This window comes from Eupeodes corollae, chromosome 2 (assembly GCF_945859685.1).
Source record: "Eupeodes corollae chromosome 2, idEupCoro1.1, whole genome shotgun sequence".
NCBI lineage: Eukaryota > Metazoa > Arthropoda > Insecta > Diptera > Syrphidae > Eupeodes > Eupeodes corollae.
In genome coordinates this window covers 151,938,394-151,959,366 of record NC_079148.1, presented here as the reverse complement: position 1 = coordinate 151,959,366, position 20,973 = coordinate 151,938,394, and the positions used below count along the sequence as shown (strand labels likewise).

Here is a 20,973-nt window from a genome sequence, read left to right as displayed (position 1 = left end):
TTATTACTATTGGCCCGCACTATCGGCTGAGAAGCGCAACGGTCTTTCTCGTAAATATTCAAATCTGGCCAGTAAATAACAACCCCCCTTCTTCTATCCTGGGTCGTGTCTTGGATAAGCAAAAATATCCCTTGCTACAGTGGGATACGAAGTGAGCTGTCATTTGTCAACTTATTCATTTAACTTTGACAGAACCAAAATTATAAATTATTTATTTACAAATTGCAACACGTTTATCATATTCGCGCGTTATATTAATTCCCGAGTAAATATCGGACAAAAAACATAAAAACATAAAAAAACAACATAAAAACATAGAAACCAGGAAGAAGGATGCAAAAAACACAAACCACCCAGACGGACAGCTCCAGCACGGAAAGAAGGAACCTCCCACGCCGAAGCTAAGTATTTTGTATGTTTACTTAATGGTTTTGCCACATAAGAATCCTTTTATTTTGCAGGTGGCTTTCCCTTGGTCGTCCAGAAAACCTTCGGAAGAGCCCAGAAGTCTTCTGAAACCATTCCGTTGGACTGACTGACCAAGAAGAGCAGAACACTTCTGTTTTGGAAACAGAATCATTCGAAGAATGGAGGTGGAGAACGACACCAGTATTAGTGTATTTTTTTAATTTTTACTTCCCAAATAAAACATAGCATGAACAATATGCTAATCTTTCATTTTTTCCTTGCAGCCACAACAAAACTCCGGATCTGGTACCAGCTACTGGAAGAACAGAGACGGTGAAGGCTGCTTCCTAAACAAACGTTGCAGTCCAAAGTGGGGAAGAACTCACGCCCCAAAGCCGGGCATACGTAATTTCAAGAAAGACGGTGCTATTCATCGAGGTGAGGTTGTGATTAAGACATTCCTAGACTTAAGTATCCCAATAGTTTTAAGGTTTAAATTATAAGATCATCGAGTTAAGTCTAGTACGTAAATTTAGTATAAGTTCGCATACACTCGACTAAATAGCTTCCTGAAGCAATAAAGACAAAACCGATAGCAATTTCAGACGTTTTAACTTTCGTGTTTTTTTGTCGTGAATGTCGTTGTGCCGAGTTGCGATTTGCATGTTTGGGGCCTAATTTTAGAGGTTCAAATTTTAAATTGAATTAGCGATATGCTCGGGATCAAAGAGGGATAGTAGTCCGTTCGAATTAATAAATAACATGAAATGGACATTACACGGGTAGGCTAAGCCTATATCACAGATGTTCGTTGGAAGATGGAATAAATAATTTAAAAAAATTCAGTCTTAAGAAAATATCACCGTTTAAAGGAAGAAGAAATAAATAATAAACCAAAAATCAATCTTGAGAAGATATCATGGTTGGGAATGTTGAATTCCAAGGAAATCTACATTATGTTCTAATTTGATCACAGATTATTAACAATTAGTTCAGTCTTTAGGTAGAGGGTTATCACCAGTGTAATTCCTGAACTTAACGTTATGTAAAAGTTCAAAGAAAAAATGCCTATGTAATGTGATATTCATGATCTTTGACAAGAGTTGCGTGATTCAAATCAATACGTTTTGGACTGTTCAAGACCATTTTCCTTTTTTGATTTTTACCGTTTATCTCTTTTTCTTTTCGACATTTTCTCACTGCTTTAAGTCTTTGGCATGAAATATGCCAATTTTCTTCCCTGCTAGATTTTCCAACTCGTATAGACTTTTACCCACTGACTTCACAATCCGACATTTAACATATTTAGGGCACAATTTTGCGGCTTTTCTCTTGGAAGCATCGCTTAAGATAAAGTTTCGCTTGTAAATTTCTTGACCTGGCAAATATCGCACGCTGCGGGAACGAGTGTTGTACACCCGTGCGCTCTTTTCATTGGCTTCTTGGATAGACTCTTTGAGTCGGCTCCTAAGAAGCTGTAGTCGATTAGTTCGAGGAAGTACTGCTATCTCGCCGTCTTCAAGCACGTTCAATTTTTGTACCAACTCGTAACTGCTGCCATGGGTTAGCATATTCATCCCAAATACGGCAAAGTAAGGGGACACCCCTATCGCCGTGTGTACCGAACTCCGCAACGCTGCAGCTATTTCGCTTAGGTGGGCATCCCAGTCCCTTTGGTCTTCCTTCAGGTACGACCTTATAGCTGCAAGCAAGGTCCTATTTACACGCTCGGACGCGTTGGACTGGGGCGAATAATTGGCGGTCTTAAAATGCCGTATCCCATATAGTTGTAGAAAGTTCTGAAACTCCTTCGAGACGAATTGCTTTCCGTTGTCTGAGTGGAGTACTTGGGGTACCCCAAACGTGTTGAAGATGTCTTCTCTGAGGTATTTTATGATACTTTTCGAATTTGCCGCGCGTAAGGCTTTCAAAAAAACATACTTCGACATATGGTCGAGGACAACGAAGACACACGTATTACCATTTTTTGATCTGGGGTAAGGTCCAATAAAATCTACATACAGTTTTTGGAACGGACGTTCAGACAGATAGCTCGTACATATAGGTGGTCGGGACACTTGATTTGAAGACTTAGACAGTTTACACACCTCACAATTAATCACAAACTGACGGACCTGGACAGTCATGTTCGGCCAGAAGAAATGTTGCCGAATTCGATGGAGAGTTTTGGCGATTCCTCCATGACCGGAATTAGGGGGATTATGGGCCTTCCTGACTAGGTCTTCAGTTAATGTCGAAGGAACCCATAAACACCAAGTGTGATCGGAAAGAGGGATCTGAGTAGATTGAGGGATGGTGCGCTTATACAGAAAACCATCTTCTGTCTTCAAGTCCGGAAACGCTTCGGCGTGTTTTCCAACGGTTTCTACCAGCTCTTTATACTCCTCCGACTTGAATTCAGCCGATTCTAAATCTATGAGAGGGGCTACCCATTCCAACGTTAATTCGTCTGCGTGCGCCCGAGAGAGAGTGTCGGGAACGACGTTCAGCGACCCCTTCCGGTGCTCTATGTCGAAGACATAGGATTGCAAATCTAGGCTCCACCGAGCCAACCGCCCACTCAAGTCCTTCATGGACATCAGCCATTTGAGACTTGAATGGTCGGTTATGACAGTGAATTCCATGCCTTCAACATAGGGCCGGAATTTTTTTATCGCCATGACGGCCGCCATACACTCTCTTTCGGTGACGCTATAGTTCCGCTGGCAAGGATTTAATTTTTGGGAGAAATAGGAAATTGGACATTCTTGGCCATCCTCATATTTTTGAAATAGGACCGCGCCGATCCCCGTATCCGACGCGTCACACTGAATGAAAAATCTCCTAGAAAAATCGGGTCTAACTAAAATCGGAGATGAAACTAACGCCTTTTTAAGCTCCTCGAATGCGGTTTTCGCTTCATCGGTCATGATGAACTTAGTATTTTTGCTCTTCAACGTATCCGTCAGTGGAGCCGTCAAGCTGGAAAAATTCTTGATGAACCTTCGATACCACCCCGCTAGACCAAGCAACCGCCTGACTTGTCTCGGATTTTTAGGCAACGGAAAATTGACAACCGCTTCTATTTTCTCCGGATCGGTCCTCAACTTCCCACCACCAACGATATAGCCCAAATACTTCAGCTCTTTGAAGCAAAATTTGGACTTCTTAACGTTAATGGTGAGATTTGCTTTCCTCAGACAGTCGGCTACTTCCTCTAGCAAGGCGATATGCGTCTCGAAGTCTGGAGAAACTACGAGCAGATCATCCAAATACACAAAAACTCGCTCCCGCAGTCGCCCCGGGATTACCTTGTCCATTAAACGGCATAACCTTTGGGCAGCATTACACAGCCCAAATGGCATGACCGTGAACTGGTACAAGGGTCTCCCTGGCACCACGAAAGCAGTTTTCTCCCTACTCCGTTTCTCCAACGGGATCTGCCAGAATGCTTCCTTTAAGTCAACGCTACTTATAAAGTAGGTATCAGATAGCCGGCTGAGAAGCCCGTCAATATGGGGGAGAGGGTAAGCGTCCTTTTTGGTGACCGCGTTGACCTTACGCGAATCCAGGCAGAAACGGTATTTAATGGTACCGTTTGGGCCTGGCTTCTTAATAAGGACAACCGGCGAGCACCAAGGGCTTTCGCTCTCCTCGATTACTCCGAGCTTCAGCATCCGGTCTATTTCGTGGTACAGATTGGCTTGCACCGCTGGAGAGACGGGGTAGTGCCTCTGCTTCACTGGAACCGAGTCCCCCGTATCTATTGAATGCTCTGCCAATGAAGTTTTCCCCAGGCCATGGCGATCAAAATCTAAGAATTTCCTCTTGACCGCCTCCAAATCAGACCGTTGATCGAAAGAAAGATCATGAGCATTTTTTAAATCGGCTTCTACCTCCGGTCCCGACAAAGCACTCACCAAATTTGGGGCAATTTTAAAGGCCTTCCAAAAATCGATACCTAAATATAACTCCTGATCGAGGTTTGGAACTAAGTACAGCGTTAATGGGTGATTCTGTTGCTTGTACCTTAATAACGTGTGGACCTTACCGACTATATCTTGGTTCCTACCGTCAGCAGTCCTAACGCCCGACTTATAAGGTTGTACTTTTAATCCAATTTCTTCTACAAATTTCAGGCAACCCTTCCCCAGGATACTAACGCTAGCCCCGCTATCAAGTAGGCCTAGCACCTCCTTGTTAGCGATCCCAACTTTAGCATACGGTCGGGGGTCGGAATTAGTATCCACTACTGTCGACGCTATGCTTTTTCTAATTAATTTCCTATTCTTAAACCTTTCTCTAGCCTTGAGGATTCTTTTAGTCGGCCCTGCGGTGTTACTACCGAATATACGATTTCTTGCTTCTCGGTATTCTTTTATTCTTACGTGGAGGGGTTTCCATTTCCGGTTAGTTACGTCATTTTTGGGGTTAATATTTATATTTGATTGGTCTCTTACTAGTATTTGAATTTGGCAATTGCCTTTATCTGATTTTCTTATTGGGGATTGACAGTCGGTGGGGGAGTCTCGGCCGAACGCGTATCCCCCTGGTTCCTCGCGTTCCGAATCGAGTTTTCCGGGTTGCATACCGGACACTTTGGAGTAATCACTCCTTCCTGACCGCACCTATAACAAAAAATGTTCCTGACTGAGGATGGGCAGTCTACGAACGAGTGACCCCGCACCTTGCAGTTCCAGCACACCCACGACTTCGCGTCTCCGTACCCTCGATTTTGTTTTGGACGAAGACTCTGTTGCTGAAATGCCTCTAAATATTCTCCATGCGTCACATCCGCATCGAGTTCATTGGCAAATCGAACCGGTGGCTTCGGAAATCTTTTATTTTCCCTATCCTCCTTATAAAACACATATTCCACCTCTTTGCAGGCTATCCTCAAGTGATCCATCGAATAGATTGCCTGAGGATAGACTAAGTTTCTTACCCTTTCATTCAGATTGCCTTTGACCACTCTCACCAGATCTGTCTCATTCACAGGTGTTCTAAGTTGGTAACGCAATTTGCTAATGGCCGCGAAAAAATCGTCGCTAGACTCTCTCAATCCTTGCTGCCTGGCCCCTATCTCGCGCATGATGTCCCAATCCGTTTTAGGGTTTCTAAATTGACGCTTCAAGGCTTCTCGCAGCATTGGCCAATCGGGACGACGAGTGGAATTCTCCATCTGATACTGCCAGTACCAGTGTTTGGCATCATGGGCGAGGAAGAGATGAAAGTCTCTTAATACCTCAGTCCAGGAGCAGTTATGGCTTGCCTGTAACATTTCCACCCGTCCGATGAAATCTTCTACCGTGAGGGATTCCGACTTCCCATCGAACACTATGCCCCATTTATCCACTCGGATAGCTGGACGATTCACGCCATTAGAAAAACTAACGGGAGAAAACCAAGTCGGTGGGGGGCCTCCTGGATTAGGTATCGGTCCACCCCAAAATGAAGTCCCTGGTTGACTTCCTCCCGTCCCTAAACCTAACCCTGGGTTACCTACTGGGACAAAGGGTCTTGCATGATGATCCAGCTGGGGTGGTCGGTCACGTATCGGTGGTGGTGGCTGGTTGAATAATCGACCATTGTTTGGTGGATTAGTCGCTGGTGCGGGGTGGACTTCAGGAGCCCTATTTTCCTCACCTTGAGTTACCCGTAAAGGGATATTGTGTTCCCTGAAGAACTCGGCCAGTCCCTTTTGAAGTTCGGTTTTCACCGATTCCGCGACAGCTAAATTTATTGCCGCCCTGATTTCATGCGAGATTCCAGCCCCTTCCTCTGGTCTCTCAGCCCAGCCGGATTGTTCGTCCATGTTATTTAAATTCTGTTCGGTAGCCCGCGTAGTTTGGACTCCTATTATTTCTAGAATTTGCTTCAGAGGATGATTATTTGGAGAATTCTGGATTCCCAGAGGGCTAATATTGCTGAAAGAAGGGGTTTGAATCGAAGTTATCTGACTCCCAGAGGAAATACCACTACCCGAATGACTTTGACCCAGACCTTCTTCTGCGCTCGGGGGTCGTTCCGGTTGTTCAGACCTCGATTGTTTCGAGCTTTGAGCACCCTTTCCGTCTTCTTTTGTCGGGGAGTGTGAGACGGGCATCTCTCTCCTGCTATTCGCACCTTGTTTTAATAGGGATCTAGTGACTGGTCTATTTCCCCACCTGTCTTTTCTTGCCCTCCCCGTCTTTTCTTCCTCTTCGCCAACTGATCCGAGCTCGTCCACCTTCACTTTTTATCTTTGTTAGACTGATATCCTAGATACTGATGAGGTGACGCACTAGGTAATAAGGTCTTAATTACTTGGTATTAATCGAAAATTACCAAAACAATGTATATAAATAACAAACAAAACTATCTTCTATCTTAACGACTTATTCCTAACAAATTGTACCAACACCTTTATCAAATTCTGTTGACACTTTACTCTTCTAATTCCTAATCCTCATTAATGGGGTGAATTTCTGTAATACCTTTTTGATTGTTTTTTTTCTATATAACATACGGAGGTGTTTTAGGCAGCTGGCTTTCGAAAAGGGCTGCTGTCTTTTTCCATTATGTTGTTCCACCTTGCTGACTTGCTTAATTTTCTAGATTTATAATTCGTAAATTCTTATCCGAGAAAAGCGAACTACCAAAGAAACAATTTGGACAACACATCAACACGATTTTCGATAGGTATCGCTGCCTACAAGGAAACGCATCGTCGCAATTGAGGTGGCTTGCTTAAGAGCTATCCGCATCAAGACTTACGATTTGTCTCCAAGCTGACAACGACCTCTATCGAAACAGGGCACATGCACATTACTTTCGCTTCACAGTACAAGAATCTTGGCGCGTTTCCATTTAATGATTATGAACTCTAAAATAGAAGTCATCCAAGACTCTCGACTCTTTCGCGGAAGCAATCAAGGACTACACTGATATGTTCTGACTGTCGCCGTCAAACCAGACCGTCGCAGTTAACCGGTCATGCTTATGAGCCATACCGGTCAAGACATACGAGCTGCTTTGAAGTCAACCGTCAGAACAAAAGGGAATGACTTGGGCAAAACGTTGGGCGCCATTTGAAACGAGGCAACAGGGAGGGTATGGGTAGGAGAGGGACGGGCGAGGAAGGTATCTTCAGGAGAAGGACTAGGGCGGAATCGGGGAAGGGAAGGAATGTCCGCTACGGTAGCTGCGGCATGCTTGCGTTGCTCAGCTATACTCGTCGGATGGGGGGGTCTTGCCACCGTAGCTGGACCTCACCTCTTTCCAAAAACATAGATCATGCCTAGTACACTAGATTTCAAAAATAGTTATACACCACCACCACTGGTTCGCTTTCCTCGGACGCCGTTGATGACGTCACGGTTTGGCCTGTTCCCTCCCAGCCTGGAATCCATTCGGCCGGAATCTCGGATTCCCCAAATCTGGAGACAAGTCAGTGGTGGACTCACATCCTACCCCTTTTCGAAAACCCGCTTACCTTACCGCACCTCCTTCCAATTGACTCACCACTTCATGATAACAAATATCTTAGACATGAACAAAAAAAAAAAAAAGGAACAGAATCGCAACTGAATAGACATTCTAGGATCAATTTGGGATTAACATACAATTTATTTCTTCAAAAAAAAAGCATCCAAGGAAACAGATTAGTTTACTCTAACAAAATCGTACTAATAAGAAAAAAAACGAAGTTAACTAGAAATAACTTTAATGCTAATAAATTTACTCTAATTAAAAATGAAATATATGTATATCTCAACCTCTACCTAAGAGTCGGTTCGATAAAGTGGGGGTCTTAATATTGCCCAATATTAAGTATTTCCTCTGGGAGTCAGATAACTTCGATTCAAACCCCTTCTTTCAGCAATATTAGCCCTCTGGGAATCCAGAATTCTCCAAATAATCATCCTCTGAAGCAAATTCTAGAAATAATAGGAGTCCAAACTACCCGGGCTACCGAACAGAATTTAAATAACATGGACGAACAATCCGGCTGGGCTGAGAGACCAGAGGAAGGGGCTGGAATCTCGCATGAAATCAGGGCGGCACTTCTGTTTTCTTGAGCAATAATGAATCTTTTGTCTGCGTGCGTATCATAAATTCTTTTGTTTGGCGGAGGCAAAAATCCGCAGCGCGGGTGAATTTTCGGGTCGCTCAGAGTGTTTGAAAAGGCTTATTTGAGCTGCCCAATTAGTCACTACACTACCAATACGATTTCTTTTTTTAATAAGATAGGGTTACTTGTGGACCCGGGTGCTTCACGGGTCAGATTTAACTTCGGGGCTTTTTGTGCCCCCCCTCCAACAGTTAGGCACCAATTTATGCGGCCGACCGAGTTTCGTCTTTCGGTTCTACGTTGATTGCGTCCACCCAAAAATTCACCCTAATTTAATCAAAAACAAAAAAATCACTAACTCGCACTAATTTTGCATTCTTTACGCACTCACCTTTACGCGCTTTTAGTTGAACAAATAAAACAAATATGCTATTCTTCGGTTTTTGTAATCACGAACACAATTTCGATTTTTTTAATTGTTGAACCGGCACAAACTACCCGTTGCTAATGCAGCTCAATGACCGCCCTCACTACCTTTCACTTGACTAGTGATTCGCTAGCTTTGGCCTATTACTGATCGCACCGATGAATATGGTAAAAATTGTCGATCTACCGAGCGATCTACTATACCTTTCCACCTAGCCCATCACCTCATCATTATTATGTAACGATTCTTTATTACTATTGGCCCGCACTATCGGCTGAGAAGCGCAACGGTCTTTCTCGTAAATATTCAAATCTGGCCAGTAAATAACAACCCCCCTTCTTCTATCCTGGGTCGTGTCTTGGATAAGCAAAAATATCCCTTGCTACAGTGGGATACGAAGTGAGCTGTCATTTGTCAACTTATTCATTTAACTTTGACAGAACCAAAATTATAAATTATTTATTTACAAATTGCAACACGTTTATCATATTCGCGCGTTATATTAATGTTCATTCCCGAGTAAATATCGGACAAAAAACATAAAAACATAAAAAAACAACATAAAAACATAGAAACCAGGAAGAAGGATGCAAAAAACACAAACCACCCAGACGGACAGCTCCAGCACGGAAAGAAGGAACCTCCCACGCCGAAGCTAAGTATTTTGTATGTTTACTTAATGGTTTTGCCACATAAGAATCCTTTTATTTTGCAGGTGGCTTTCCCTTGGTCGTCCAGAAAACCTTCGGAAGAGCCCAGAAGTCTTCTGAAACCATTCCGTTGGACTGACTGACCAAGAAGAGCAGAACACTTCTGTTTTGGAAACAGAATCATTCGAAGAATGGAGGTGGAGAACGACACCAGTATTAGTGTATTTTTTTAATTTTTACTTCCCAAATAAAACATAGCATGAACAATATGCTAATCTTTCATTTTTTCCTTGCAGCCACAACAGTATGTTTAACAAAATTAAGTAATTTTACTTAAACAACCACAGCCTGTGCATCAAAATTAATTAATTAATGTGCATTAATTAAAATTTAGATATGTATTCGATTCGATTTGATATAAAACATAATTTTCATTAGGGTGTTTGTATATTTTTGGAGTGTCAAAGAATACACATTTTAACTTTATCTATGGGAATCGATGAGTATTAGAAATCATATGAATAAAATTTGTGATTGTCCTTGTTTGACAAAAAAAAAATTGGAACGGTTTGAAATTCTAATTCGAATTATATATTTTTTTTTTATAAAATTTGACTACAAATTTTACTATTTACAATTCTTTATTTTCAACTGTGTTCTACAAGATTCGGAAAATTCGAATTTTTAAACAATTATTTGGTTTATTGTTTTTTTTAACCTACCACAAAAAAATAATATTAAAAAATACTATTACCAAAAAACAGCTAACTGCTTAAAATTTTTTGCGTAAAAACTTAATCTGATTAACCCCCAAAAGTATTTGGTATTTAAATGTTTATTTCAGGTATTGTTTTCTGTTATTAACCAGCCTTAAATTATAGTACTTTCACCAAAATCTTAATCTGTTTTCGCGTATTCTAAAAAGATGATCATTGAACTCTCAATTCGATCCTAAATACATGTAGAAGATGGTTAAGGATTTTGGTGGAAGCATTAAAGCAAAAATATGTGTTGTGGACTTAATCCGGACTCTAAGCTTCTAAATGATGCCTTTTGACGAAGAGGACGTACCAATTATTTAATTAATTTATTTTAATACAACACAGTAAATGAAATTCCCATCAAATCTATTTGATTTTAAAATAGAAGAATATCTTTTGAGAGAACTTGAAAGAAAGTTCATGGCCAAAAATAAGAACATTTTATGAACATAAATTTAAAGAAATGAATGATCTCCCACATTTTTCAAGACATGTGTCAAGGTCAATGTAACGACCATACATTTAAGGATTAACAACAATTTTAAACATTAAATAACTTTAAGAAAAATTTCTCTCGTATTGTTTTCCTATGTCGAACATTTGAAACGTATAATAATAGGCAGGTTCAGACGCCATAAGGGACTTGAAAGTAAGGCAAGTTTCTAGCATATGATTGGCCAGCTGCCAAAAAATTGCGTTCCAATTAAGGCAACTTTTTTGGAAACTTGACTGAAAAGTTAGTCAGTAAAAATCTCCCTAACTATCAAGTCAAGTCAACTTATGCCAGTTGAACTTTTTTCCTCTACAATTTATTTATTTTCCGCACAATTTCATTTAATATTTTGTGTAAAAGGGTTTCTCGTCAAATTGGAAAAGAAATAAGTAATATTTCTTCACAATACGAAATGCAAATTGGGATGGACTTGTAGTTTGCCTGAGGAGTGTTTTGTAGACAATAATGTTTTTGGTAGTTTTTGTACGGTAAACTGAAGGTAGAAGTTAGGGAAGTAATGTTCTGAGTTTTAAGTTTATGACTCTTGAAAAATTAACTAGTTGACTTGGTCAAAATGTACGTTAAAGGAATGAAGTTGACGGCAAATGTTGTCTGAAAATGCACAATGCTTAAAATTTTACCTCGCAATTATTTACTATCGGCTATACAAATTTAAAGGGAAATTGTATAGAATTTACAGCTAAAGTTCCAGAATTCGAGTGAAATGAAACCGAAATCGAAATTGCAAATCGAGTGAATTTATTTTCAGTGTTCTGCGTTTAGAGCGATTTGGTAACTCCGAATTTTGTTCGAAATCACTTTTCGTGAAATTGAAAACAGCTGATGTCTGGACATTTGGGATAGTATTAAAGAATTTTTATTTTGGAAAATTGTTTTCTTGTAAATATTTTTTTATTGTTCACACATTTAAAAATATAAAAATACTAATTAGGATCGGGTTTTGGCGTTACAGACTCAAAGGAATAAAATGCACAAGAAAACAAAAAAGACGAAGACTGCGAGATGTTTCTAATCCCTTGGAAATTGCAGATGCCGCGTATCTTATTTTAAGACTGGAAACAAATGTTAACCCCTGTCAATTATTATTTTGTATTGTTCATATAGGATCATTTCATACTACCGTCTTAATAAAAGTGCCTGGCTGATGCTGCTGGAAATTGTTGAGCCACATCCTAAACAGTCTTCAATTCCTGCAACGTTAAAGCTTACCACAGTATTGCGGTTTTTTGCTGAGGGAAGCTTCCGGAGATTACATTACAAGTACTTAAAGTTTTGGAGAATCAAATTTGTCTAAGTTGGATAAAACTTTTTATGTCCGATGAAGATCAAAATACATTAATCAAGACGACATTTTTTGACAAATTCAATATTCCTGGCGTCTTAGGATGCATTGACGGTACCCATATTAGAATGTCGCATCCAAATCAAGATCCAACGTATTTCTATAATAGGAAGGGGCACTTTTCAATGAATGCAATGATTGTTAATTGTTTTATTTAAACAAATTCATTACATTTCTATTGAACAGATAAGTAATTACAACTTAATTATAAAAGCTGTCGACGACCGTGCGTCGTCCAGGATCAAGTCATGGAGCATGAGCAAAGCTCGGAACTATTTTCAAAGAAGATATGACAGAGAGATATGGCTTTTAGGAGATGCGGGTTATGGATTAGAGCCTTTTCTTTGACGCCCTGTAGGGATTCACAACCAAAAACATTCCTCGGCTCGAAACGTGATAGAGGAAAATCGGCTTTTCGAAAAATCGTTTTAGGTGTTTAGCCCGCTCTCTTAAATACTAGCCAAATAAAGTGGTACTAATGAAGATGGTGAAAAAATTGCGCTAGGAACCGAACCAAATGAAAATGAAATAGAATAAAACATAATAGAAAGGCTGTAAGCTTGAATGAAGCCTTAAAGAGAAACCAAATTGCCAGCAGAATACACTTAAATTTATTAAGTTAAGATTATGTACAGATTTATATGTTGAAAAGCTTAAATAAAATTATTAATTAAATTGCCTCTGTTCAAATTCAAATCACTTGAAAATCGCAAATATCGAGCTGTAGAAAACGAAAATTCACTTCGTTTTCAGTTAGAAAAAAATGAAATTGATATCGATAGAAGTGAATTTCAGAACTCTAATTTATATTTTGAATCGTTTCAATTTCATTTCGAGCGAAAATCAAATTTAGAACCTAGTAAATTAATATTTGAGGAGTTATCGTTAAATTAAATAGTAAGTTCGAAAAATAAATGTAAGTAGTCTCAAGTAATGACGGGAATCGCTTAATGCAGGTACTTCGCCCGATCTTCGTTGACCTGATTTTGACTACTGTAAATTACAGTTTGAATGCATGTCTTATAAATAAAGTCTTTAGAAGCGAATAAGAAGGTAAATTAATTTATTTTTTATTCTTGCGGCCCCATCCGACTCCATGGAAGGAAAGTGCATATTTTGTTCTGCAATTTGAAAGCTATGTTGATAGCAAAAAAACTCAAGAACTACATTAAAATGTGTTCTTTTTTTAATAGCGTAATGATAAAGCAAGACAATGTAATTATTTTTCAAACTTAATATTCGTACCCCTTCAACAAAAAGATTAAATATAAACTTTAGAAGTAATTACAGCTTACAATCGTCTTGGCATCGACCTCACCAATTTTTCAGTTGCTTCCGACGCTATTTGTGTCCATTCATAAAGAATTTTCTCCTTAAGGTAGTTTTTGTTCTTAAATAGTGCATTTGTGGATTCTGCGGTCCAATTCGTCCCATGAATTCTCTATCAGATTAATGTCTGGTGATTGTGGGGGGTTTCCAAAATCTTACTGCAATTAAAGAGAATCCACATTCGGGTTGCGTTCGCGTTGGCGAATACAAGTCGTTTAAGTATGTTGACATGACAAATAAATGGGTTTTTTGCGCGATACCCTTCCGTTGAAATCATGTTCCCGTATACAACCAGGGATTGGCGAAGATTCTGAATCAATTTTAGTGCACTTATCTTTAGATTTTTATTCATTTCACGCAGAATTATCCTCTTGTCCTGTGTATTGAAAATACTTCTTGTCGTATTGCGAGTCAAGTTTTCAATCTTTTTTTCCTTGACAACCCGGTTAACAATACTTTAAAAATCTGATTTAGATCGAATAACTAAAGATGAAAAATCTGTTTATATGTTTTACCTTCCTGGTGGTATTTTACTATGACTTCTCGCAGTTCTTTAGGGGTTTCACTTGCTTTTTCTCCATTGTTGTTAAATTCTGTTTCGCAGTAGTTTTTATCATTTTAGCATTTACTTATTCAATGATTTTACCAACTAGGAAAATTTTGCGAAATTATCGGTTTTGGCCGAAAACCTACATCCCATACATTTTTGGTAAACCACAAGTTTTATATAAAACCTGTCGAAAACTAGTAGCAATTCAAAGCTATACTCAACCAACAAACCTTTCGAAACATTCAGCGCTCAAATTAATGTAAACAAAACAGCTGATGGCTGCTGTAAAAATTTCCTTACAAAATAAGAACTATTGCATTTTTGTATTTACAGAATATGGAAGAGAAAAAAAAGGAAACTTTGAGGGAGCTGCGTGGCAACAAAAAAAAGTCGAGAATAAAAGCCCGATGACTATTTGCGGCACTGGTGGTTCTTTTGTTAAGCGAATAACTGGAATTCACTATGGCTACTGGCGCGACGACCCCAAGGACGAGGAAGACTTGCTCATAGTTCGTAATAACGTTTCGAACTCGTTACCACAAATATGTTCGACGCTTTCGCTTACTACTACTAAGTCTTTCCGGTAACTCCGTTCAATTACAAAGATTTGGGAGATATGAGAAAGGCAATAAGTTCATTTGTGAATGAGAATAACGATGAAAGAAAATCTTTGGTGGAGGCTATGTCGCAGCGGGCTGGGAAAATTTTTGCTAAAACATTCCACAATGCGGGAATCATTGCTCGAGTAAACAAAACCACAACAGTGGGCTATCGCCCCTTCATTGACATCGATGCCAACATCAAGAAGATCTTCAGCCCTCAGATTGCAGCCCATCATAACAGCTTCAGTGATCGCTCTGGATGAGTGTGATTTTGGTACGAATCTGGAACTAGGAATTGAACTTTTCTGCTCCGGCACTAAGGACCTACACGAAATCGTTCAGAATATTCTCAACCCCGCCTATAAGTTGCTCAGGCGGCCACAATATATGGCGATTCTGAAGGGACATTTGGCCAGCAGAAGCAATAGTCATTAGCTCAGTATTTTAGATTGAATTTGTTGTGAAAGAAAAAAATGTTTTAAATAAAATACATTTTTATTGTAACAGTTTTTTTGTTGTTGATTTCTTGTTCGTTCATGCCGTGAGCCCATTTCCCCCGTTCCCAGAACTTCAGTTGAAACTCTTTTTCGAAACGAACTAGTGTTACGTTACATCAATTTGGATTGGTTAGAATTTATTTTATTTTCACAAATAATTTGAGAAGAACAAAACTTTTTACTCACAAATTTTGTCATTATTACAAAATTTGACAGCCGGTGTTAAATAAATTTAAATGTCAAATGAAAACGTGTAAATGTTCTGTGTGAACGATTTTCGGGTTTTCGAAAACTTTTTGCCGAAAACCCGGTTCTGGGTTTGTTGTAAAAAGACTATTAAACTAACTAGAAAGTGTTTACAATTAATTTCTGTTTTTTTTTTCTATCTAGGATCTTAGCTTCGTTTAAACTTCCAAGTGAAGTCTTGTTTAATACCAAAAACTTGCCAATCATTTGTCTGATAAGGTGAAGCAAATTTGTTTTATGACAATTCTATTTTGAAATTATTTTTGAAGCGTAAATAAACTCACGTTAAATACTCCCCAACATCGAATCTTCAAAAACATAAACAAAAAGTGTAATAAATTAAGATGTATTTATAATGACCGAGCATTTTATAAGACAAACACGTTTCTCAATTTTATCTGAGTTTTAAGTGTTATTTTGATTGAAACACGTTCTGTGGTTTAGTGACCTAAAGGCATTAAAATCTAATAGGTATTTGAATAATATTCAAATCAGCTCTTAATTTGCCAATTCGCTGTTTCGAAAATCAAGAACAACCTTTGTACCTTCTTCTTTAAACTGAAGATAAAACCGGCTCCAGTCTATTAATATAAACGATTTGTTATGTAAACAAATTTTTTGGACACACTCGGTCGGATATTGCCCTCACACGCGGCTTGTCACGAGATCCGCTCTTTCTTCAACGCCTCTGCCGCTGTTGATAATAAAAGCAATTTGGAATTGCGTAATCCACATGGCAATGGCAACTACAGAAATCAAAACAAAAATGATGATGAATGATGTGCGAATGCACAGCGAAAGTGCACAGTGCAATGGGCAGTGACTAAGCAACAGAACCTCTCCAAAATTACAAACAAGCTTCAAAATAGAAAAAATAAAAATAAAATATTTTATATTATTTAAAATGTGAGGCGAGGAGATCATGTGCGACATTATTATTTTATCTCGTGTAGTTTGATTTATTTTCTACCCTCGTTCATTGGATAATGAGAAAAGGTGCGTGAGAATGAAGAAAAATATACAAAAAACCTAAAACTGATAATGGAACTGATGGAAAATTGGTATTGGCGCGGAAAAATCAATAAAACCTCTGCTGGGTAGATTAAATATATGTATAAGAGGTTGAGTTTGGTGGGGATGGACAAGAGTTTTCGTGGAATCAAATCGAATGTGAGAGCCCTGAGACACCAATGTCTGCCTTGACATTGTGAAGGCTGCAGCAAGCAGCACTTATGACCTTGACGGCATTGATTAATGCACGGTACGGGTATTCTGCTTCCAGCTAATTGTTATTCAATATATTCTTTTTCTTTTTTCAATAAAAATAAAAATCTACATATAAAGAAAAAATAAAGAACAAAATTTACATCAAACGACAATAGTTGCTCCTTGCCCTCTTCCAAATAATACTCCACATTGATGGTAATCAATCCCTGGCTAAAAATGCGGTAAGTTATTATGGTCTGCATATTTTCCGAGAGCACACAGAAGTATCCATCGTCGGTCGGCATGTGGTGGACAAACTCTAGCTGCGGGAAGATGTGTTCCAATTCGGATCGGATTATCTTCGAGATCTCTTGACGCTCGTTGGGATCTTTGGTCTTAGCAGGGTCAACGGAGAAGTCGAAAAGAATTGTATTAGCTGCCATTTTCAAGGAAAATAAATCAAATTTATTTGCTTGCACAAAAGTTGGAGAAGTTTATTTTTCACACACGCACGAGACGAAACGGATACGGCGACTTATCGGCTACGATTTCTCAGACGAACTGTCAAAATTTTCTGAAAAAATATCCCTTTTCAACACGGTTGATTTTGGTAAAAGGGAAAATTGATTCAGTTAAGGGAAATTTAATGACAGGAAAATCGATTTTTCTTTTACAGTAGAGCTTTGGAAAATGCGACAAAAATATTGAATAAAGCAGGCCATTCACATGTGAGCCAAGGGATTTTCCCAGTTAGGAACCCTAGAAAGATAACCTTATTTCATATCCCATAAGTGATACACATGATTTTTACGTCTATTCGACGTAGGTTATCTTTCTAGGGTTAAAATGAAAGTTTTTGATTTAAAGTGGCTTGTAAGTTCATGACATGAAACAGCAAAATGACTCACTTTTATTCATTACTTCTTCAAACTTAAGGGTGTTGCATTAAAAGGTATCATTTTAAGTAGCCCTCTCATTGACATAATATAAATTAAAATGGACTGCTTGTAGCCAACTTCACGTTGAAGTTATCGATTATTTAAGGCTACTCAACCTTCTGGAGATTTAACGGATATACGGAGAAACCTTGAAACTTGATTTTTGTATTTTGTTTATTTTTTCAAATTTCATAAGAAAATATGTACCTGTTGTTGTTGGAGCCTTCGAAATAAGAGACAAATTATTATTTTTTCTATCGGAATATGAATCGATTAGTTTATCTAGGTTACCTAAAATGTCAACGAGCCAGCTACTTTTGGAAGTTACTACTTTTAAAACTGTCATAAGTTGGCGTTCGACAAATAAAAACTGTCTACTTAACATCGCCTATAAAATCTTCTCTGTGAACTTGTAAAGCCCATCGTAAAAAACCTAATAGGTCCTAATCAGTGTAGTTTTAGACCAGGAAAGTCCACAGGAAATCAAATATTCACATTACGGCAGATCCTGGAAAAAACCCAAGAACACCAAATCGACACCCACCATCTTTTGATCGATTCAAGGCCGCATATGACAGCATCTACAGTTATGAGCTGTATAGAGCCATGTCTAGTTTTGGCATCCTTGCCAAACTGGTCCGTTTGTGCAGGCATATGCAATTACTGGCATATGCTGATGACATTGACATAATCGGAAGAACTCAGCGTGATATCAATGTTGCTTTTGTGAGTATTGAGGTAGTCAAGGACTTCGTCTACCTAGGATCCGCTGTAAACGCAGAAAACAACAACAGCGCTGAGATCAAACACAGAATAACTCTTGCTAACCGGTGTTTCTTTGGGCTAAGAAAGCAATTGAGTAGCAAAGAACTCTCTCGAGGGGCCAAAGTGTCGCTATATAAGACCCTTATTATCCCCGTCCTGCTATACGGTGCAGAAGCATGGACTATGAGAAAAATGGATGAAAACGCCTTGGGTCGTTTCGAGAGAAGGAGATTTTAGAACGTAGACTTAGCCAGAAGGGTAAAAGTCCAACGACTAAGATGGCTGGGTCACGTAGAGCGCATTGAACCAATGCTCCGGCCCGAAAAGTCGTCCAATCGACACCCACAGGACAGCGCAGTTGAGGAAGACCGCGGGTCAGGTTGAGGGCGCAAGTGGAAAGTGACTTCATTTAACTTGGAGCGCTAAACTGAAGACATCTAGCTTGGGACCGAGCTAGATGGAGAAGTTTGTTGAGCGAGGCCCTAGTTCACTGTAGCGTCACCATAAGTAAGTAATATGCCATAACTTAAAAAAGAATTCAACAACGCATTGAAACTAGTACATAAGTTGTAAAAATGAGGCTGTTATATTTTGAAAAGTAGAACTTACGTCATTAAATGACGTAATGATGTAGAACGATAAATGTTTCAACAAAAAATTGTTACTACACTATAGTGAACATTTTATTGTTATTGTTCGTAAATTGAAAGAAATTCACAATTCGCCATAAAGCTTTGATTTGATACTTTTGGACTCTTTTCTTTAAAGACACGTGAAATATAAGGTCTATCCTATATCATACAATTGACTGAAGACCTTTAAGATCGACTTCATAAAGTTATCGAGGATATACAGCCACAAAATATATGATTGTGCAATTGTATTCGTGGAGCTCACTCATAGTAGGGATCTAAGTTGCTAGGAGTAACTCACAAAAGTTTGTTTAAATCCACAAAATGATGTCTAAATGTCGTTTCTGTTTGACATTTCGCTAATACAAAATAATGTCAAAATGGCTCATTTGCTTATATCAATGAGTGCGAGTGAATTAAAAAGATTATATTTCTTTTTGGAAATGGAGAATTAAGAAATAAATATAGATTTTTGAAGCAAAACATAAACAGTCTTATTTAATAGAATTCGCTAAACAGATGAATAGTTATACAGTGAATAACGATTTATGTAGGCTCTATGTAACGTTGCGAAAATTCCTTTTTATAAAAAATTCCGCTATAAATTTTAGTTATACAATGCTTATATCAAAAAAAGTACTAAAATGTCTATAAAATCAGCTTGTTGTCATAACAACTAAAATATAACAAAATAATTCCAATTATTTTTATGACATTCTCTTTCGAAAATCTATATATTTTTTAAATTCTTTGTTTCTTCGGCTCACGAGCTTTACTGGAGAAGCATTATTGTTTTTATTTTAATTTCAAAAAGAGAGGAGAGAAATCAAAATGACATTTACGAAATAATAATAACAATAATTTCCCTATTTAGGCTCTATTCAACCTCAAAACGCGTTTAGCTTATTATAGGACTATGCAACCTTGTATAAGTTTTATAAATAGCATTTTTGCGTTTAGAGGCATTATAGTGATTACATAACTTTATGTAGGCTCTATACAGCGTTTTTAAATAAGACTGAAGAATATAAAAAAGTTGTACTTATTCGATTCAAAAATTAAGATATGAAGTACTTTATCGAATAAATCCTAATCTGCAGTAAGAAATAAATTTCCCTAGTTTTGTACTTTTTTGACATTAGCCCTGCATAACTATACATTATAGGAAATTTTGTATAAACAAGGAGCTAAGAAATATTACATAGAGTCTATGTTACCAATTACCTATTTTTACGAATTCTCATAAATGTTTAGTTTGAAGTTTATTCAACTAGTTTTTGGATATTAACTTACAAGCATAGCAAAAGAAACAATTCGGGATTTTATTTTCCCGTCCTCCAACTGTGAACACAGCCCAATATGACATTGAATTTTCTCTTCCAAAATGTAAAAACAAACAAACTTTTTCACCCATTTTCCACTTTGACAGATTTTGGCATTTTTTCCTTTCTCATGACATTTACAAACAAAAGATACAAAAGAGAACAAATAAAAATCTGATGAATTTATGATGAACAAAAATTTCCTCGTGCAAGTCAGGTGCCTCAGTCCCTCACCCCGTCAGCCTAAAAAAGCTTCAACCAGGGGGAAGAAAATCTTTACTGATTTGTTGTTGTTCCTTCCTTCGTTCTCAGTTCTCATCATTTTCATTTATTTGTGTGGTATTGCAAAATTTTGTGAGCGTTTCGTTTTCGTGCGGATTCTGGTTCTCGTGTCTCGTCGTCGCTCGTCCGTCCTCCCAACCGTGATTCTGTGAGTTTGAGAGTTCTGTGTTTAATGTTTATCATCCTCATCCATTCGATTTCAATGGCTAATTATAAATAATTTTATTCAAACAAAAGACAGCACACAAAATACGTTCGCTTCGCACGCTAAACACACCGCGACCGAGACCGAGATCGACATCGAGACGGAGACAACAACGACGACCACGTACCACGGCGACGACGTTGACGTCGTCAACGACAGCGGGCAGTGGACAGTCTTAGCGAACAACGACAGATTCTATTTAATTCATTTGTGATCAAATTAGCAGAAAAAAGACAAAAAGAAT

The 20,973-nt window shown here is 38.4% G+C and overlaps 1 protein-coding gene across 2 annotated transcripts in view; it reads right to left on the bottom strand.

Moving 5' to 3' along the window:
- The window catches only part of LOC129944437 (spermine synthase), a 35,574-nt gene extending 18,433 nt beyond the window's left edge, over window positions 1-17,141 (bottom strand). For both annotated transcript variants that reach the window (XM_056053864.1, XM_056053865.1), the window contains exon 1: window positions 16,747-17,141. In XM_056053864.1, coding sequence (XP_055909839.1) covers window positions 16,747-17,028 — 282 coding nt within the window. In that variant the 5' untranslated portion in view covers window positions 17,029-17,141. The remainder of the gene's footprint in view (window positions 1-16,746) is intronic.
- Window positions 17,142-20,973: the final 3,832 nt, after the last annotated feature.